Source organism: Balaenoptera acutorostrata, chromosome 2 (assembly GCF_949987535.1).
Source record: "Balaenoptera acutorostrata chromosome 2, mBalAcu1.1, whole genome shotgun sequence".
NCBI lineage: Eukaryota > Metazoa > Chordata > Mammalia > Artiodactyla > Balaenopteridae > Balaenoptera > Balaenoptera acutorostrata.
Window position 1 is genome coordinate 104,562,355 of NC_080065.1, and position 19,017 is coordinate 104,581,371.

Consider the following 19,017-nt stretch of genomic DNA (forward strand, 5'->3'; position numbering starts at 1 on the left):
GGATGGACCTAGCAATTATCATACCAAGAGAAGTAAGTCAGACAGAGAAAGACAATATTATATAATATCACTTATACGTAGAATCTAAAAAAATAATACAAATCAACTTACCTATAAAACAGAAACAGACTCACAGACAGAGAAAACAAACTTACAGTTACCAAAGGGGAAAGGGGAGAGAGAGGGATAAATTAGGAGCACAGGATTAACATATACATACCACTATATATAAAATAGATAAACAACAAGGATTTACTGTATAGCACAGGGAACTATATCTTGTAATAACCTGTAAGGGGAAAGACTCTGAAGCTGTATACCTGAAACTAACATAATATTGTGAATCAACTACAGTTAAATTTTTAAAAAAAGAAAAAAAAGAGTTATATATTTGGTAGATTTCCAAGCATTCTCTGAAAGTAAAGAATTTCCAGCAAAAGCGAAGGGAGAAGAAAGAAAACTATTTGAAAACACAAAGACCTTTATCTTGCCTTAAAACAGAACACTATCTATCATAGCAAAGTATGAAAATGAATAAATATATGAAAATTCATGTTAAAATTGGGATATCAATAAAGAGAAGAGAAAATAACAAAACAAACTGTAAAAGGCATCAAATTGGCCTCTACTCATTTCATTTTCCTTACAACTTATAAATGCCATCATAATTCTAAAAAAATTGGACTTGAGCGAAACTTTATTATTATGAAGACATAGGTCTAAGAACAGAAGGATAATCATGTGCCAGCTTACAGTTCCTTGTAAAAGTAATAACATGAAAAATTAGTAGAAAATGAACATCTGAAAAGTGATCTGTAATCTGAAAATGTTAGGCAATTTCCCCTGTATCTTAATTTTGACCATTTTTGCTAAATCACTTTTGCATATTTAGTTGAAGAGAGTATTTAATTTTTCTATTGTAATTAATAACATAGTATGTCCTTCAGAGCTTGGCATATTCTTTAAGAATCATCTGAAGCTTCTGGCTCAACATGATGTTCCCTCTGGCCTTCAGTCTGCCACTAAAGAATGCCTGGAAAGGAGAGAGGGAAAGAGAGAACCAACCTTTACCATGTCACATTGTATTTCTTTTTTAAAAAGATCATTGCTGAGACTGAATACAATTGAGTTAATAACTCTGGACAACAAAGGCAACTTTTATCCAGCAATGATAGTTTAATGATTATAGTAACACCCATATTTTTAGATATCTAAGAAAAAATAAAGACTCCTTGTGTATTTTAGAAAACGATAGAATAATTTATCTGAATTGACAGATCTGGGAATTCTGCTTCAACCTATGCTTCTGGCTTTAGTCTATGTTCTTAAATGTGAATTTGAGACCATATGAATAAAAGGCTTTACTGTATTACTAACAATAAAAACATTCAGTTCAGAACTTTTAAAAGATTTAAAAGATTTATTATATCTTCATGAAACAGAAGGCCATATAATGGCAAAATAAGACAGTGTAACAAAGTAGTGAATAGATCCTGGGCTGTAGCATCAGAATGCCTGGGTTAAAATCTAGGCTCTGCCATTAAATGCAAGGTGAGCTTGGACAAATTACTTAACCTCTCTGAGCTCTGGCCTCCTTATCTACAAAGGGCATGACAACAGCACCTAAATAGCAGCTTTCTTGTGTGAGTTAAATGAAACAGTGTGAAAAGTGCTTAGCTTGGCATTTGACATGTGGAAGGAGCTATTAAGCTCATTATTACCATGCAAAAGACTATAATGTTAAAACACTAAGAGCTCCTGTACCACTTCTTTCCTGACCTGACAATAGAAACTTGTGCAAGTTCTCCCCTGGTGTCAAGTTCCCTATCAGTAAAATAAAAATGATAAAACACAATATAGCTTACTGAGAAAATAACATACGGAATATGAAGTGAAAAAGAAGTCTCTAGATTTTTAGCTAGATTGAAAAAATAGTAATATCCATGTATACGTAACATTACAAAGCAGCCTCACAAATAAAATATCACTTGAGAAGCACAGCCATCAACCTGAAGTGGGCATATCAGCAGAAAAGAAATTCAAAAAGCTTAAAAACCAGCTCAAGGCCACAGAGCCAACAAAAAGTGGGCCAGGACTAGACACAGGTGTTCTCTGCTTAATAATGTCTCCTGCTTATTAACTAGCAGCAACTTAATTTCAGAAGCGAATCCTTACCAACTGGAGGAAAAGCAAAAACTGCTTCAACTTTTTATCCCAAAAATAATGCAGGAGAATTTCATTCAATCAGGTTCAAGTGCTAAGCATTCAAACTAGAGACTGGAATTTTAAAACGAAGACAGCTTTCACTGTGCAGTTACAGAAATGATGGTCTGCGACTCCTGCAGAGTCAGTTCTTAGATGGGCTTGCCAGGTGCTACAGTCTGAAAGGGACTTACAACCTAAAATAAAGACACCAACTTCCTTGAAGTAAATATACCAATATTTGATGGTTGTTATTTGAGTGGAAGAATTGTGTACATAAATCTTTGTTCCTATCTAACTGTTTTCTTAGGATAGATTCCTAGAAGAAGAATTACTAAATCATGGCATTTCTTAAATAAGTTTCTTGACCATGCTTCCATATCACCACAGTTTTCAAACTGCGCACCTCAGTGCACTGGGGTACCACGCCAAACTCCAACAGACACTACAGAATATTTAAAATTTTTGAAGGAAACATAGTGACATTGGTCAAACACAACAGGAAAACTACTCTTGTTTGGATCTAACTACTTCATAAACTGAACCATTAGGTATTTCTTTTGGCCTAGGAGTGCCACGCAAAAAGTGCTGAGACAGTAAGTGGCCATAAAGGAAGAAAGTCAGTGAAACTCTGCAATAGTGCTTTCCAGAAAGACTGTTAAATTAATATTCCTTCTAGCTACATGTGAATCCTCTTATCCCAACCTTAATAATATGGTTTTCTTAATCTTTGAAAATCTGAGGCAAAAATGACATGCTTTAATTTGCATGTTTTAGATACTGGGAAAAATTAATAGTTTTTCTCATGTATGTTAGTCATACCTATTTCTTTCATTAATTACTGGTTCATGTCTTTTGCCCATTTTTTATATTGAGGTCTTAGTGTTGTCCAGAAGTTTTATAAGTTATTAACACCAATATACGATGTATCATCATTTTATTTTTCCCCAGGTTTATGGAATATCTTATGGAGTCTGACATGCAGAAGTTTTTAATTTCTACATAGCCTAAACTACTGCTATTGAGCTTATGTTCCTTATTTCTATCCTTGCTTTAATCTACTCAAGTATTAATTGAGCATCTACAGTACACTAGGCAATATTCTATGCTAGGAAAGAGACATCTCTCCCTGTTCTCAGGGAGCTAACATTACAGTAGGGGAGTCAAAAAGTAAAATGTAAACAAGTAATTAAAGCCTGTTTTAAATGCTATGAAGGAGGCTACTTAGATAATATAATAGGAGGGAACTACTTTGGATGAAACAAAGCCAGCCATGCAAAAAGATGGGAATAGAAATTCCAGAAGAGTCAAATAAATAGACATTGAAGGGGTAAAAATCGATGGGAAGGAACTAAGAGGAGAGGCAATGTAAGTTGAGTTAGCATTGTAAGTGATGAGGCAAGCAGTGCAGGATGAAGCTGGGAAGATAAGCAAGGGAAACTTCACATACCATGTAATAATATGTAGTTTGGATTTTATCCAAGTGCAAAAGTAAATCTTGGAGGTTTTTATCAGGTGGAATGACCTATAATCTGATTCACATGTTTAAAAGATTACTCCAGCTCCTGTATGGAGAACAGATTGGTGGAAAAGCAAGACTAAAAGCACTAAGCCCAGTCAGGAAGCCAGGTGAGAGATGACGGAGGCTTGGATCATGATGATAACCCTAGTGGTGAAGAGAAGAAAAAGAACTCAAGATACGTTCTGGAGAAAGAACAAGCAGGATTACGGATAGAAAGGATACAGAGGTAAAGAAGGAAGCCAAGACGATTCTTACATTACGGAGCGTACTAGTTTGGGTAGACAGATCATGGTGCCGTCTCCTGAAAACAAAAAGAATGGGGGAGAAAACTAAATCACAAGTTCTAGGTTGGGCACAGTAAGATGCGCCATGAGAGACACAAGTGAAGAGCTGGTTATACCACTACGGGACTCAGAGAAGATGACTGAGTGAGACATTGAAGTCTGCAAGCTGTCAACAGGTAGACGGCTCTAAATACCACAGGATGGGTGGACTCTTTTAAGAAGAGTGTTAATTAGAGAGGAGCCCTGAGAAACACCAGAACTCAACAGCTGGGGGTAAAAGAGGAAGACACCAAAGGAGATTAGGAAGAGCCAAAGGTGGAGGAAGCAAAACAGGAGAATAAGGCATCATGAAAGCCAAGGGATAAGATTATTTCAAGAAGTTGGCGGTTAACTGAGTTGAATGCTACTGAAAGGCTGAGAAAGATGTAGATAGAGAAATATTTACTGGATTTAGCAATATAGGTCATCACAAGAACTTCACAAAAACATTATCAGTGGAGTAACAGATGTGGAAGTCAGATAAGAGAAGGCAGAAGAGCAGTCAAGACAGAATGTTTAAACCTTTGCTGCCCACTAAAGCAGCCACTAGCCCATGTGGCTATTGAGTACTTGAAATATGATTAGCCCTGGCTGAGATGTATTATAAGTATAAAAAACACACTGGATTTTAAAGATTTTTTTTAAAGGATATAAAATATCCCATTAATATTTAATATTGTACATGTTAAAATATTTGAATGTATTGGGTTAAATAAAATATATTAAAATTAATTTTACCTGTTTCTTTTTAATCTTTTTTATTTTTATTTTTTTATTAAAGTATAGTTGATTTACAGTATTGTGTTAATTTCTGCTGTACAGCAAAGTGATTCAGTTATACATATATATACATTCTTTTTTTATATATTCTTTTCCATTACAGTTTATCATAGGATATTGAATACAGTTCTCTGTGCTATACAGTAGGACTTTGTTGTTTATCCATTCTATATATAATAGCTTACATCTGCTAACCCCAACCTCCCACTCCACCCCTCCCCCAACCCCCTCCCCCTTGGCAACCACCAGTCTGTTCTCTATGTCCGTGATTCTGTTTCTATTTCATAGGTAGGTTCATTCGTGTCATATTTTAGATTCCACATATAAGTGACATCATATGGTATTTTTCTTTCTCTTTCTGACTTACTTCACTTTAGTATGATAATCTCTAGTTGCAGCCATGTTGCTGCAAATGCATTATTTCATTCTTTTTTATGGCTGAGTAGTATTCCATTGTATACACCACATCTTCTTTATCCATTCATTTGTCAATGGACATTTAGGTTGTTTCCATGTCTTGGCTATTGTAAATAGTGCTGCTAGGAACATAAGGGTGCATGAATCTTTTTGAATTATAGTTTTGTCGGGATATATGCCCAGGAGTGCGATTGCTGGATCATATGGTAATTCTATTTTTAGTTTTATAAGCAACTTCCATACTGTTTTCCACAGTGGCTGCACCAACTTACATTCCCACCAACAGTGTAGGAGGGTTCCCTTTTCGCCACACCCTCTCCAACATTTGTTAATTATAGACTTTTAATGATGGCCATTCTGACCAGGGTGAGGTGATACCTCATTGTAGTTTTGATTTGCATTTCTCTCATATTTAGCAATGTGGAGTACCTTTTCATGTGCCTGTTGGACATCTGTATTTCTTCTTTGGAGAACTGTCTATTTAGGTCTTCTGCCCATTTTTCCATTGGGTTGTTTGGTTTTTGTTGTTGAGTTGTATGAGCTGTTTGCATATTTTGGAAATTAAGTCCTTGTCGCTTGCATCATTTGCAAATATTTTCTCCCATTCTGTAGGTTGTCTTTTCGTTTTGTTTATGGTTTCCTTTGCTGTGCAAAAGCTTGTAAGTTTGATTAGGTCCCATTTGTTTATTTTTGTTTTTATTTCTATTGTCTTGGGAGACTGACCTAAGAAAACATTGGAACAATTTATGTCCGAGAATGTTTTGCCCATGATCTCTTCTAGGAGTTTTATGGTGTCATGTCTTATGTTCAAGTCTTCAAGCCATTTTGAGTTTATTCTTAACCTTTTTTATTGTGGCTACTAGAAAATTTTTAATTACTTATGTGGCTCACATTATATGTCTATTCAACAGTGCTGGTTTAGACAATTCTTTTGTGAAAAGGAACAGAGAAATGATATGGCATGCTGGATGGGGATCTGATATCAAGAGACAGTGTTTGCTTTAAAATCAAGATGTTAGCTTGCCTCTATGCTGTGGGACAATTATGTAGTAGAATGGGAGAGAATGGTACAGAAAAAAGTGGAAAGAAGAAGAAGCAATGACTTTGAGTAGATACCTGGATGAGAAGTGAAGAAGTCTTTGACAGGAAGAGGGAGACTTCCTTCAATGTAATGTATAGGAAGAAAAGAAGACAGGTGCAGATGCTGACAAAATAGATCTGGTGATGGGAAGGTGAATATTTTCATTTGAAAGTCCTTTTTTTCTCCCAAAGAACATGAGAAACGTCATCAGCTGAAAAATGAAAGAGAGGTAGGCATGGGGGAGTTTTGAGAAGACAGGTATGAAATACTCATCTCAGACAACAGGAATGGAGGCTTAGTGGAAAATCACAGTTAGATTGCTAGACAGTGTGTAGAGACTATTTGAGACTTGTAATCAAAATTTTAAAGGGAAGCCAATTTGTCTAGTTGTATGGCTTTTCTCCTGGCGTCTTCATCTATTCAGGTACAGATGCAAAGATGGCAGAGAGTAGGGTTAAAATAGGGTGGAGTTTTCCAGGCAAATGAGATGAGAGAGGTACAAGGGAGGTGAGGGTATTTTCAAGGGAGGTACTCTGATGGACCATGGAATCTAAGCTGAACAAGAAGAGAAGACAGAAGGGAGCTGATGGATAGAAAGTGGTGTTGTCAACAAACCGGAGGTCTCTGTGAAGCTCAACAGCAGTAGCAGGAATAACAAAACAAGTTAATGGGGGCTTCCCTGGTGGCGCAGTGGTTGAGAATCTGCCTGCTAATGCAGGGGACACGGGTTCGAGCCCTGGTCTGGGAAGATCCCACATGCCACGGAGCAGCTGGGCCCGTGAGCCACAATTGCTGAGCCTGCGCGTCTGGAGCCTGTGCCCCGCGACGGGAGGGGCCGCGATAGAGAAAGGCCCGCGCACCGCGATGAAGAGCGGTCCCCGCACCGCGATGAAGAGTGGCCCCCGCTTGCCGCAACTGGAGAAAGCCCTCGCACGAACCGAAGACCCAACACAGCCAAAAATAAATAAATAAATAAATAAATAAATAAGAAAATCCTTTAAAAAAAAAAAAAAACAAGTTAATGAAACTGTAGGTGAGGGTGTTGGAAAATGGGGATGTTTTGTTGGAAGTTGTACATTTTATGCTGCCAATAAAGACAAAAGCTGATGTAGAATGGAGTAAAAGATAATTAGAAATAATATCAATAAACTAAGAGTCATCTGTTAGAGAAGTCACTTTTACAAATCCTGAAGGAAGCCATCAAGGTTGACAAGAGTTGATGCAGAGAGAGAGAGAGAGAGAGAGAGAGAGAGAGACTGTACACTGGGATATAAGGTCTTTGATAACTGAAGAAGAGTGATGATAGATAGCACAGATAGCACTGAGGTGAGGCAGAATGTAATTGAGCCAAATGAGTTTAGAAAACCCCTAATATTAAATTAGAACTTCTCTAAGGACTGTCACTAAGAATAATAAACACCTAGGTTTTCATCAAGTTTTGCTTCTGCTTTAATTTTTTTACATTTAATTCCATCCTGTATGGTACTGACTAAGGTATATGGAATGACATAAAGCACTACCATTTCCTATGCAACTGCTCAGTACCATTCACTGAATAATCCATTCCCCCCCAAAGGTCTGATATTCCTAGCAATTATATAAATGTTTCTGTAAACCCTACATTTAATCTTTATATATAAGCACCTCAAATATATCTTAAAAAAGAACTCTTAATTAGCCACTCAGCAGCCACAATGACCTTTAAAAATCAGATGTCACTCCACAGCTCAATAGCTTCCTATCACACAAGATCTACACTGTCTTGCCAACATCTACAAGGTCCTGTGTGATCTAAGCCATGCCTACCTCTCCCTGTTCGCCTCCTGCCTCTCTCCCCACTGGCCTCCTCACAGTTATAGTATCCAATAAGCTGAGCTACCGGGGCCTCCAGCCTTTGTGCTAGTTGTTTCTTTAGCCTTATGGCTCCTTCCCTCACTTTGTTCAGATCTCTAGCAAGCCTTTTTGGACAATCCGATCTAAAATAGTTCTTCTATCCTGTCACACTCTAATCCAAGGGTTGGCAAACTACAGCCTACGGGCCAAAACCAGTCTGCTGCCTGTTTCTGTGAACAAAGTTTTACTGGAACTCAGCCACATCCATTTGTTTACATATTATCCATGGCTACTTTAACTCTACAATGGCAGAACTGAGTAGGTGCAACAGAAACCATCTGACCTGCAAAGCTTAGAATATATTTACTAGGGGACCTTGCACAGAAAAAGTTTGCCAACCACTGCTATAACCCATTAGTCTGACTTATTTTTCTTCATATCTGAAATTATACTTCTTTTCCATTTCCCTCTAGAACTAAGCTCTACCCAGAAGGGGCACTGTCTTGTTCAGCCACACCTAGCACCTGAATTAAAGGAGGTACTAAATAAATTCCCGGGAAGGAATTAACTGAGGGCTCACTCAGTACCACACATTATTCTAAGCTCTTCATGTATATTATTGGATTTAGTTATCATAACAATCCTTTGGGATTATCACAATTCATTTTACAATGAGAAAATTAAGGCTTAGAGAGTAGGTGGCAGAGCTAAGATTCAAACTTAGATTTATCTGATGCCAAAGAATGTATTTTTAACCACTATACTACTTTACAATTCTTTTAAAATTAGTCTTTTTATCCAGGAAAATTGAACATTTTCTCCCTTATTCAAATTGCTCCGTTCCTTGTAAAGTTGTATAGTTTTCTGCAAATAAGCCCTATGCTTTTTCTTGTTAGGGTAGTCATTGGTACTTTGCAGTTTGGGTAGTGATTGCAAACAAATTTTTAAAATTATATCCTCTAGTTGGTTTTGCTGTTATGTGAAAGCTATTTTTAAATCATCATTGTGCATTCAACCATTTGTTTGCACTCTTCTGGTCTAAGAATCAATCAGTTGATTCTTGTGGGATTTCTAGCTACATAATCATTCAAATTTTCTACTCCATTCTAATTGCTACATCTAATTTTGTGTGTTTGTGGACTAGCAATAGGTTTCAGAACAATATTACCTCATAATGGCCAGCAAAGGCACTCTTGTTTTAATCATGATTTTCCACTGAAATGTCTCTAAATGTTCTATCTTCAGTAAGACAGTGGCTATTATGTTCCATCCTTCTATTTCCAGTTTTCAATGATGATTAAGACAAGTTCTTAATTTTATATATCAGGAAAGAATGTCTAATTTTATGAAATACCATATGGTTTTTCAACTCTGAACTAACAATATATTAAAAGGTCTAGATGTGGGTTTTACATTGTTTATCTGCTAAAGAAGAATTCCACCCAAAAATTTAGTTTTAAAAAGTATCAGTTGAAAAACTCCATTAGAAAAATATATGACCTGTCAATCTGAACACCGCTATCAACTCTGTCTTTCCTCAGAGCTGCAAGATATGTCTTATAAATCAGAATTTTGGAGTCAGCCAAAAACTGCAATTGTCAAACAGGAAGCAATAATGACAAATAAATGAACATTTTAAGAACTTTACCTTCTGAGGATCAAGCTTGCCCAAGACTACTTCCATGAAATCTTCATCTGAAAGCGTGATGGTTACATCAGCAGAATCTTTTGCAGCGCCTTGATACACTTTTCCAGAACCATTTTTTAGGTCAATAGCTGGGAAAATAGGAAGAAACAAATGTCTGTCATTTTTTTCTTCACAAGATGAGAATAAAATAAACCAAATAAATGCAGACATTTTTATAGTTTCCAAGTTACTGTGGTACTTATTCTATTGGGTTGGCCAAAAATTCGTTCGGGTTTTTCTGTAAGATATGGAAGACCCAAACGAACTTTTTGGCCAACCCAATATATTATATATTACCTATCACTCAGAATAAAATTTTAAATCCTTGATTTTTTGAGATGCCCTTGTTATAAAGAATATGATCTTCAAAATAGTCAAATCAATAACAGCTTTTCATCATTGAAGAAGTTTACATAACAGAGATATTTGAAATGTGAATCAATGTAGAATAATATAAGGAAGTTAAGTGGTTGGAAGTTATATGGTTAAGGCCTTTAGATTCAAATAAAGACTGCAGTCAACAAAGGAAGAAAACTGAATTTTAAAACAACTGCATATTGGTTGGGGTGGGGGAAGGGAACGCACACTCTAATTACCTTTCAAAAACCCGAATTCATCAAAGGTTCTGTCATATGAATTAAATGACAATCAAATTAAATTTTAAAAAGTATTCTAATTAGTTTGCTATAATTTATTTATAAAATGTTTATTGCCCTAATTGTTGTGAATAAACGTTAAAATTAAAATCTTTTCCCTTAAATGTTTTTGACAGAAGGATTAAGTCTCCCAGAAACAGGCTGGGTAACTGGAAAAACTATTAAAAATTTGCCTTCATTGCTCTCTATACAATACTTAGAGTTTTATGTTAAAGTTGCATTTTAGAAAGTTTTAATTGTCTCATATATGACTGAGACCAGTCATCCAGGAAGGTAATTCCACTCATCCAGCTTCAGCCTCTTGAATGTGCTTTCTCTGCTACTGCGAAGGAGCTATGATTGCATCACTCTCCCTAAGAGTGTCAGGAAACTCCCAATTTAGGATCAAGGAAAAGCTACACACATGTAAGCAAAACCATGCATTCTGCTTAGCCAAGCCCTACTCCAAAGAGAAAATTAAGTCACTCCCACTGTCCACAGAAGAGAATCTTGCCAACTAAACTAAAAAATAATAACATGACTATGACGGTTACCTGGGAAGGAGTAAGAGTGAGAAGGAGACCTTTTTACTTTTTATGCTTCATTCACTCACTTCATTGTTAAGTTTCTTCTATGGGTGTCAGACAATGTACAAGGTACTAAAAGTAAGGCATGAAGAACAAAGGCTCTGTTCTTATTGGTACACACATATTACAAATGTGTTTTTATGTATTATTTGTATAGTTAAAAAGAAAGGTAGAAAAAGAGAGGGAGGAAGGCAGGCAGGGAGGGAGCAGGGAGAGAATAAGGGGCGGGGGTCAGAGAGCAGAAAGGAAAGACTAAAGAAAAGCAAACCTCTGGCATTCAACAGACATGATTTTAATTCTTCACAAGTAAGTGTAAGGACCACTATATGTACTAGTCTTGCTCAGGAATAAAACTGGACTCACGCATCTTAATACATCAGTGTGGAATAAGTCTGTTAGCTAATGAAGGCCCTTCTAATGAAGGGCTGTCTACCTGCCCTCTCACTCACTTGGTTTTACGTGCTGCTTCACAGCCCTGACTCTTAGGAAGCAATAAAACTTTTTTTCTGTGGAAAGCTAATAACTAGTGCTGGTAAAAGAAAAGAGGGCTAAAAAGGGGGACGTTCTTAGCAAGAATACAGAAATTTGGGGTAAAGGAGTGAAACTCCCCATTCCACAGTGGCTCAAGTCATGGTCTACAAATGGCTCCTGCGGAAGGATCGTCATCCACCACCGTCACCTTAGGTTTACAGATACCTGTCAGGTCATGGGTAATCTAAATGAAATGAAGAAACAAGCTATATGTATTTCCTTTTCGTGGTGGAATGTATTTTAAAAGCTTTATGAATTATTTTAGCTCAGTATTTATATAATCATTAATACACTGAAAAAGTCCGAAAAATTTCAGTTATACTTTACAGAATTTAATGGGGGAGGGAAAGGTGTTAGATGAGAACATACATTTGGACTTAGAGATCTTTGAAGGTTTTAGAATATATACCTTACAAATTACAACACTCTTACCAAAGTGGGTATACAAGGAACATACCTCAACTTAGTAAAAGCTACTTATGACAAACCCACAGCCAACATAATATTCAATGGTGAAAAGCTGAAAGCCTTCCTGCTAAAATCTGGAACAAGACAAGGATGCCTACTCCTATTCAACATAGTACTGGAAGTCTACTCAGCATTCAGACAAGAAAAAGAAATAAAAGGTATCCACATTAGAAGGGAAGAGGTAAAATTGTCATTATATGCAGATGACATGATACTAAATACAGAAAACCCTAAAAATTCCACACAAAAACTACTAGAACTGATAAACAAATTCAGCAAGGTAGCAGGATACAAGATTAACATACAGAAATCAGTTGCATTTCTTTACACTAACAATGAAATATCAGAAAGGGAAAGTAAAAAAAACAATCCTTTTTAAAATCGTATCAAAAAAATAAAAAACTTAGGAATAAACCTGACCAAGGAGGTAAAAGGCTCATATACTGAGAACTGTAAAACACTGATAAAGGAAATGGAAGATGATTTAAACAAATGGAAAGATATCCCATGCTCTTGGATTGGAAGAATTAATATTGTTAAAATGGCCATACTACCCAAAGCAATTTACAGATTTAATCAATCCCTATCAAATTACCCATGACATTTTTCACAAAACTAGAACAAATAATTCTAAAATTTATATGGAACCACAAAAGACCCAGAATTGCCAAAGCAATCCTGAGGAAAAAGAACAAAGCAGGAGGCATAACCCTCCCAGACTTCAGACAACACTATAAAGCTACAGTAATCAAAACGGCATGGTACTGGTACAAAAACAGACATATGGATCAATGGAACAGAAGAGAGCTCAGAAATAAACCCACACATCTACGGTCAATTAATCTTTGACAAAGGAGGCAAAAATATACAATGGAGAAAAGACAGTCTCTTCAGCAAGTGGTGTTGGGAAAGCTGGACAGCTGCATGTAAATCAATGAAGTTAGAACACACCCTCACACCATACACAAAAATCAACTCAAAATGGCTTAAAGACTTAAGTATAAGACATGACACCATCTTGTAAAAATAAAATACAGTGTGTGTCTGTGGAAAAAAAAAAAAAAAAAGACATGATACCAGAAAACTCTTAGAAGAGAGCATAGGCAAAACATTCTCTGACATAAATCGTACCAATGTTTTCTTAGGTCAGTTTCCCAAGGCAAAAGAAATAAAAGGAAAAATAAATACATGGAACCTAATCAAACTTATAAGCTTTTGCACAGCAAAGAAAACCATAAACAAAATGAAAAGATAACCTCCAAACTGGGAGAAAATATTTGCAAACAATGTGACAGACAGGGCTTAATTTCCAAAATATACAAACAGCTCATACAATTCAATGTCAAAAAAAAAAAAAATCAAAAAAATGGGCATAAGACCTAAATAGACATTTCTCCAAAGAAGACATACAGATGGCCAGATGGCCAATGAGCACATGAAAAGTTGCTCAACACTGCTAATTCTTAGAGAAATGCAAATCAAAACTACAGTGAGGTATCACCTCACACCAGTCAGAATGGCCATCATCAAAAAGTCTACAAATAATAAATGCTGGAGAGGATGTGGAGAAAAAGGAACCCTTCTACACTGTTGGTGGGAATGTAAAATGGTGCAGCCACTATGGAGAACAGTATGGAGGCTCCTTAAAAAAACAAAAATAGAGTTACCATATGATCCAGCAATCCCACTCCTGGGCATAATGCCGAAGAAAATTCTAACTGGAAAAGATACATGCACCCCCAATAGTCATAGCAGCACTATTTACAATAGCCAAGACATGGAAGCAACCTAAATGTCCATCAACAGATGAATGGATAAAGAAGATTTGGTGTGTGTATGCGTGTGTATACACACACACACACACACACACACACACACACACACACAACCAGACTACTACTCAGCCATAAGAATGAAATAATGCCATTTGCAGCAACATAGATGGACCTAGAGAATATCATACTAATTGAAGTAAGTCAAACAGAGAAAGACAAATATCATATGATATCACTTATATGTGGAATCCAAAATATGAACTTATTTACAAAACAGAAACAGACTCACAGACAGAAAACAAACTTATAGTTACCAGAGGGGGAAGAGGGGAGGGGATAAATTAGGAGCTTGGGATTACCAGATACAAACTAATATATATAAAATAGGTAAACAACAAGTCCTACTCTTTTGCACAGGGAACTGTATTCTGTATCTTATAATAAGCTATAATGAAAAAGAATATGAAAAGAATATATATATGTGTATATACATATGTATATACGCATATATATAACTGAATCACTTTGCTGTACACCAGAAACTAACACAACATTGTAAATTAACTGTATGTCAATTAAAAAAAAAAGTATAGATCCAATAAACAAACTAACCTAGGGATGTCATGTGTTAAATAAATAAATAAATAGATAAACCGATAAGCTATATATCTATTGTATAGATTGTACAACACAGGAAATATATTTTATAATAACTATAAATGAAATATAACCTTTAAAAATTGTGAATCACTATGTGGTACACCTGAAATTTATACAATATTGTACATCAACTATACCTCAATAAAAAATTTTTATTTTATAATAAATAATAGTGTTATAGATTTTACTCAACAGGATGACCTTGCTACAATGTTCTGATTTCAGCTCCCAAAACAGCTGAAGAAGTCTACAATGTCTCTCTTTCTGATTCTTTTTTATTTCATTAATATTTTGCACATCAGTATGGATAAGAAGGTGCAAGTGAGCATTCCAAGATCTGGGCTTCCTTCCCAAAAGCACCTCACTGAGGCCCACCCTCTGGTTTCTTATGCATGTCAAGGGCCTACATCTCTCCATTACACACTCCTGTTCCCCAGAGAAGAGGAAGGGACCTTGCCCAGGCAGCCCTCCTGCTCCTAGATGATCAAGCACGACAGGCCTCAGAGAGGCCTAACCTCGAAAGACATAGCTCCTCCTCCTCCACAGCCAAAACCAACACTGATACCAGAACTCTCCCCATTCTCTCTAGACTCACACTAATTTAGTTTTTAAAAATCCCGACATAGACACACATTCTGCCCAGAGATTCATTGTTGGTGTTGTTTGGATGGCAAGATAGGGGAAGGAGCAGGGAAGATGGGCACGGTCCAGGATCCTTGGTTTGACATGCATCTTCCAGGCCACTGAGCCCAAACCCCTTGGTTCCTAGACTTGCTCAAGGCCTGTCACTTGTGTAACTCCAGTTCCGTAGGTGAACTAAGGAGCTGAGCCTGTTCTCTGTACACAGGTTTGGATCTGCCATAATGCAAACATGACTGGGACAACTAACAGCAATTTAAAATACCAAGAACTTGGTGATTAACTGTTTAGCAAAACATTTTTAAAACTGCTTGTAAAAAAAAAAAATTAGGTATTCCCTAAGTCAGAGCATTCAATCATCTATTTTATGCCATTAAGCACCAAGATGCAAAAGAGAGATACCAACATGGAATCATCTTCTAAAATATCATAAGCCAAAACACCTAGATACTTTCTACTGCTGCCAGCTACTCTGATTTAGCTCAGTGACACAAAGATGGTGAGAAAACAACCAGAATTGAAAGAAGTTACACAGCTGAGAATCAGATCAAATAAAAGACAGGCAGATAACCAAAGATAATGATGAACCCTTTCAGAGAAAGCTTCAAGATCCAATTTGACTGTTAGCTGTGATAAATTGGGACCTGAAGAAGAGATGATAAAACAAACAAAAGCCACAAGCATCAATTACAAGTAGTTATTAACAGGTTTCTAATATTCCTATTTTTCCGGTGAAAATACAAGAAAAAACCTTTTGCCTAGGTTAATTAAAGGTAATTATTAAATGTAAGCACATTTTCTAATACTTTCTACAAGGAAAGTGATACTAAGATAAGGAGAAAATCTTAGTTGCTTATTGACACTATATTGAAGGAAATTATGCTATTTGCCAGAGTGAATCACTTGTATACTTTACAAATCTCTACAGAGTTCTCTTCTGCCAACTGTGAGACACATAATTCCAGCACATTTTCTCTCTTATAGATCGCATTCCTTTCCTTCACCAGTACCTTCAAAAATCCTGTGTTTTATATTTATAACTCAACTTCTAATATAGTTTCATCTATAGGGGAAAAGGTTGAATTCCATCATGAATAGATAGAAAGGAGGAAGGACAGAAAGTAGAAAGAAAGTGATGCTACCTACATATCACTGTTAATCTATGAAGTTTTTTAGAAAAAAAAATAGACACTTTGAACTTTGGGTAACTAAATACGTTATTACATGTTTGGCTTCCTTTACCCCCTTCTGAATTAACCTCCTATAAGCACAAATGTCTTCCAGAAGGACAAACATCAAAATGTTAACTGTAGGTAGTGGGATTATACATCATTATTTTCTGCTCTATACTTTTATATACCAAATTTTATATAATGAAAATATACTCCCTAAAAGGAATAGCAATTGTTATGTTAACAAGAAACTTACATTAAACCAAAATCAATTGAACAAAACTTCAAAATATTTCCTAGGAATATGTAATAGAAGATGGTCTCAAAAAGTTTTAGTTGACTTAGAGATACATTTTAATTTTTTTGGTCTCAGTAAGCATTTACAGTGATCTTTAATTGTAATGAGAAATAAAACAGTCTGATTTACAAGGTATTTAGGCACTCTAAAATAGTAATCTCAGAATAAAAATAATGAAAATCTACAAAACAGTAGTTTCTACTGTGCAAGTAAAATCCCAAACCTAAAGATTTTTTCCTTTAAAAAAAAGTCTGTATAGACAGATTATCTGCATGATATGTGGTATACAAATAAAGAGTGAAGATGGTTCATACCATCAGTTGTGGGACTTGCAGAAGCACAGCCTACAACCCTTGCTTTCAGGTACCACCATAGTATACTACATCTCATACACTAGCCTACAGTCCCCAGAGAAGGATTACAACCAGGTTTGAGATGGGCCTGAAAGTTAACATGGTCCTGGAGTGTAAGCCAATCACAGGTCACTTCCAGGAGTCCCTCAGCATTCCAGGGGCTCTTGGCCAACCTTAACTACACAGGATCCCATTGTACTTCACAGTTATGAAGGACGGGAAAAATCCTTGAGCTAAAAACTATTCTGGATGCTCTCTGTACCACATTAGTAGACAGATTCAAGGGACCACAGCTGCTTGACTACAAATGAAAGGATCCTGTCCCTTGGGACCTCAAGACAAAAAACATGAGAAATCAAGAAGTTTCAGTGAACATTCACTGATACACCCTTTTTCTCCAACAGCTCTAGAGATCGTAATACTCTATAACATAAACCTAAGGTTAGAATACTCCATAAAGAAAGAATATTCTACCAATCAAAGTAAGGCTAGAACACTTTATAATATAAAGGTAAAGAAGTGATGGTCAGCGTTCATTAATAGCATGCTTCATGATTCAAAATATGAATAGCGGTCAGCTATGGAATAAATGTTTGTGTCCCTCCAAAATCCATACGTTGAAGCCCTAATCTCCAAATAATGATGGTATTTGGAAATGGGGCCTTTGGGAGGTAATTAGGTTTAGGTGAGATCATGAGAGTAGAGCCTCCATAATGGGGTTAGTGTCCTTAGAAGAAGAGACATGAGAGAGAGATGATCTTTCTCTCTGCCTTGTGGGGAAACAGTAAGGAGGCGGCCATCTGCAAACCAGAAAGAGGGTTCTCACTAGAGCCCAAACATGCTGACACCCTCACACTGGACCTTCCAGCCTCCGCACTATGAGAAAACAAATTTCTGTTGTTTAACCTACCCAGTCTATAGTATATTTGTTATAGCAAACTGAACTAAGATACTCTCATTGTTAGAAGCAGTGGCCTCTCAATCTATAATTGACTGATGCTAAAGAAAGCGAATGGACATATACTCACTTCCCTGCCCTTTAACCTATATAGAAGCAGCACAGTGAAATCTGATAAAGCCACATATTTTTCTGTCATGATATATAGACACTGGATACTTAAAAACTTGCTAACAGATCTGGCTGATTAGCAAAGTAAGCCCACAAAAGTGCTAGTGCTTTTACTATGCAGACAGAAAAAGAAGAAAATTCTCTGATCTAGAAAATTTTTTTTACTCATCTTTAGTAATTTCATCATACCTTCCCCAATTTTACTTTAAGAATTAAATTAAAATTGGACACTGCAATCTTTTAAGAGACCACAGCACAGAAAAGTTTGTGCCATGATTAAGAATGTAGTTACACAACAGATACAAAAGACATGGTAGAATTTTTTTTACCCCTTTCCCTTTTTATCTTCTCTTTCTTCTTAAAATGGTACCAGAGTCCTTTTGGACCTCCACAGAAGTGAATGGAAATGTGACTGCTTTCTCTCTGCAGCAACTTGGCTTATATCGGATGCCTTGCCAGGTTGCTAACATGGCACTCTAGTAGATAACTTCCCTCGATTAGATAAAATTAGTACCTTTGATTGCCATCTGTATAGATGAAGAAAATCATTATGATTATGTACTGATAGTTAAGGTGATAATCCAAAATGTTAATTTGGGGGGAATGAAGAAAATATTTTTAAAGCTGTTAAAATGTAATGAGAATTACTCAAAACTTTAAAATATTTCATTTAACCTGATGTACTTTCTTCACATTTAAGAGGAATTTGAAGATTAGTTAAAGAAGCATACGGCTAAGGTGACTGTTTAAAGTACTAATTTCAGGTGTTACAATGAAATCTTTAAAACAGATATTTTCATTTTAATTGATTCCCTTCATCTCTAAAAAACATGCATGGCTTTGGGTGCCATGAAACCCGTTATTTCCCATAAAAAAACAACTTACCGAAGAAGAAAAGATTTACCTACCTTCAAAGAGACAGGCTTTAGTTATAACAAGGATACTTTATCTCTTTTGACTAAGAGTTATCTTAGAATATTACAGA

At 36.2% G+C, this 19,017-nt stretch overlaps 1 protein-coding gene across 1 annotated transcript in view; it reads right to left on the reverse strand.

The window, feature by feature from the left end:
• Positions 1-679: 679 nt before the first annotated feature.
• The window catches only part of LOC103016126 (peroxisomal multifunctional enzyme type 2-like), an 83,472-nt gene continuing 65,134 nt past the window's right edge, over positions 680-19,017 (reverse strand). The window contains exons 22-23 of the mRNA XM_057540378.1: positions 9,807-9,934; positions 680-1,033 (exon numbers count right to left, since the gene is read on the reverse strand). Of these exons, the coding sequence (XP_057396361.1) occupies positions 944-1,033; positions 9,807-9,934 (218 nt within the window). The 3' untranslated portion in view covers positions 680-943. The remainder of the gene's footprint in view (positions 1,034-9,806; positions 9,935-19,017) is intronic.